General features: G+C 38.8%; 1 protein-coding gene across 1 annotated transcript in view; it reads right to left on the minus strand.

The window, feature by feature from the left end:
* The window catches only part of dhx57 (DEAH (Asp-Glu-Ala-Asp/His) box polypeptide 57), a 23,629-nt gene that overhangs the window by 11,091 nt on the left and 10,787 nt on the right, over window positions 1-1,751 (minus strand). Inside the window, exons 12-13 of the mRNA XM_014019838.1 lie at window positions 682-896; window positions 496-612 (exon numbers count right to left, since the gene is read on the minus strand). Of these exons, the coding sequence (XP_013875292.1) occupies window positions 496-612; window positions 682-896 (332 nt within the window). The remainder of the gene's footprint in view (window positions 1-495; window positions 613-681; window positions 897-1,751) is intronic.

A 1,751-nucleotide genomic window follows, 5' to 3' on the forward strand; every position in this document is an offset into this window, starting at 1 on the left:
GAAGTCAGAGCAGGCAGAACTAGAAAATGGGAAATTTTATTATCTGAGAATTATTTTGTGCATTAAATTGAATGAACATGGTCTGGATAGCCCACAGACACACCATAAACATTTCTAGGACCCATAATTGGTCTCCTTTAATTAGCTCTGACTGCACAGCAACTTCAGAATCAACATACTCTGTAAACACCGCATTGAATGAATGAGACTCGTCTTTTTCTGCGCATGCGGGTAGTGAGTTGCTAGTAGCCTGTTTGCTAGCAGCCTGTGTTGTTAGCAGCCCCTCCMCTTYGTGTTGAGGAGAGCTCAGAKCAGGAGGAGGCTGCGGCCTGAGGGAGGGGAGAGAGGAAAAAAGGAGCTTGTAAACAACACAGCAAGCGCCGTGTCCGCACTATTCCGGCACCGTTATTTCTGGAGCTTATCGATCCTGTCAAAATTCATCACGTGGAACAGGTACTGAAAAAAAAACTGGGTGTCGGTAGCATCCCTATTTACCAGGTGGGTAGTTGTGCTTCCCGTCTACGATCCACTCCAACAGGCTCTCCACCAGGTCCATGTTGATCTTGTCCAGGTCCATCGCAGCCATGGTTTTAAGGACAGACTTCTTGGTATCTGAATGAAATAACAGGTTAAAGACCTGATCGAACCAGTCGGTGAAGTTTAAAGCACTCCTGAACTGACCTTTGTATCGGACTGTGAGGTCCTGCAGACTGAGCTGCTGGTCTGGGATCGAGTCTTTAACGACGTCCTTCTTGCAGAACGACATGAAGTTCCAAACGTCATCGCCCAAGTCATCCACCACATTCCTCGGGTCTGCTTTGCTTCCTCGCCCGCTGGTGAAAGTTGAGTTTTGTTTCCCTGAGCGCATGTAAGGGCTGCCATCCTCAATGACATAACTGCAACAAATGGTTGATGTTAAAACTTTTTATTTTAAAAATGAAGAATTAAGTTCAGCAGTGTGAGTCAGCGTTTACAGTTTCATCTTCCTGTTCAGTTTCAGACGTATTTATCTATCAGAACATTCTGCTCCAGCAGGATTAGTTTTATGACTTTTGGTTTCTGCAAATTTTATAAACAGCAAAATGTACAGCAAATTATTTTTTTCATAGAAATGCATTAATATATTTAATATTTTATTTAATATATCAAAACATTTTATTCTTTGAAATCTGTTTCAGCAGACTTTTTATTTTTTTGTCTTGTGCTACTTTTCGCTATAATTGTTCTGCTTTTAGCCATTGTTTAGCAACTTTCAGCAGCTGATTTGCTACTTTCAGCCATTATTTTGCTTTTTTGGCAATTTTTTTTGCTACTTTTAGCCACCATTTAGCTACTTTCATCTATTATTTTGCTACTATTAGCCATCATGTAGCTACATTTAAGCTATTATTTTGCTACTATTAGCCATCATTTAGCTACTTTCAGCTATTATTTTGCTGCTATTAGCCATCATTTAGCTACTTTCAGCTATTATTTTTTTACTATTAGCCATCATTTAGCTACTTTCAGCTATTATTTTGCTACTATTAGCCATCATTTAGCTACTTTCAGCTATTATTTTGCTGTTATTAGCCATCATTTAACTACTTTCAGCTATTATTTTGCTACTATTAGCCATCATTTAGCTATTTTCAGCTATTATTTTGCTATTAGCCATCATTTAGCTACTTTCAACTATTTTGCTACTATTAGCCATCATTTAGCTACTTTCAGCTATTATTTTGCTGCTATTAGCCATCATTTAGCTACTT

This window comes from Austrofundulus limnaeus, unplaced genomic scaffold (genome assembly GCF_001266775.1).
Source record: "Austrofundulus limnaeus strain Quisiro unplaced genomic scaffold, Austrofundulus_limnaeus-1.0 Scaffold234, whole genome shotgun sequence".
In the NCBI taxonomy this organism is placed as follows: Eukaryota; Metazoa; Chordata; class Actinopteri; order Cyprinodontiformes; family Rivulidae; genus Austrofundulus; species Austrofundulus limnaeus.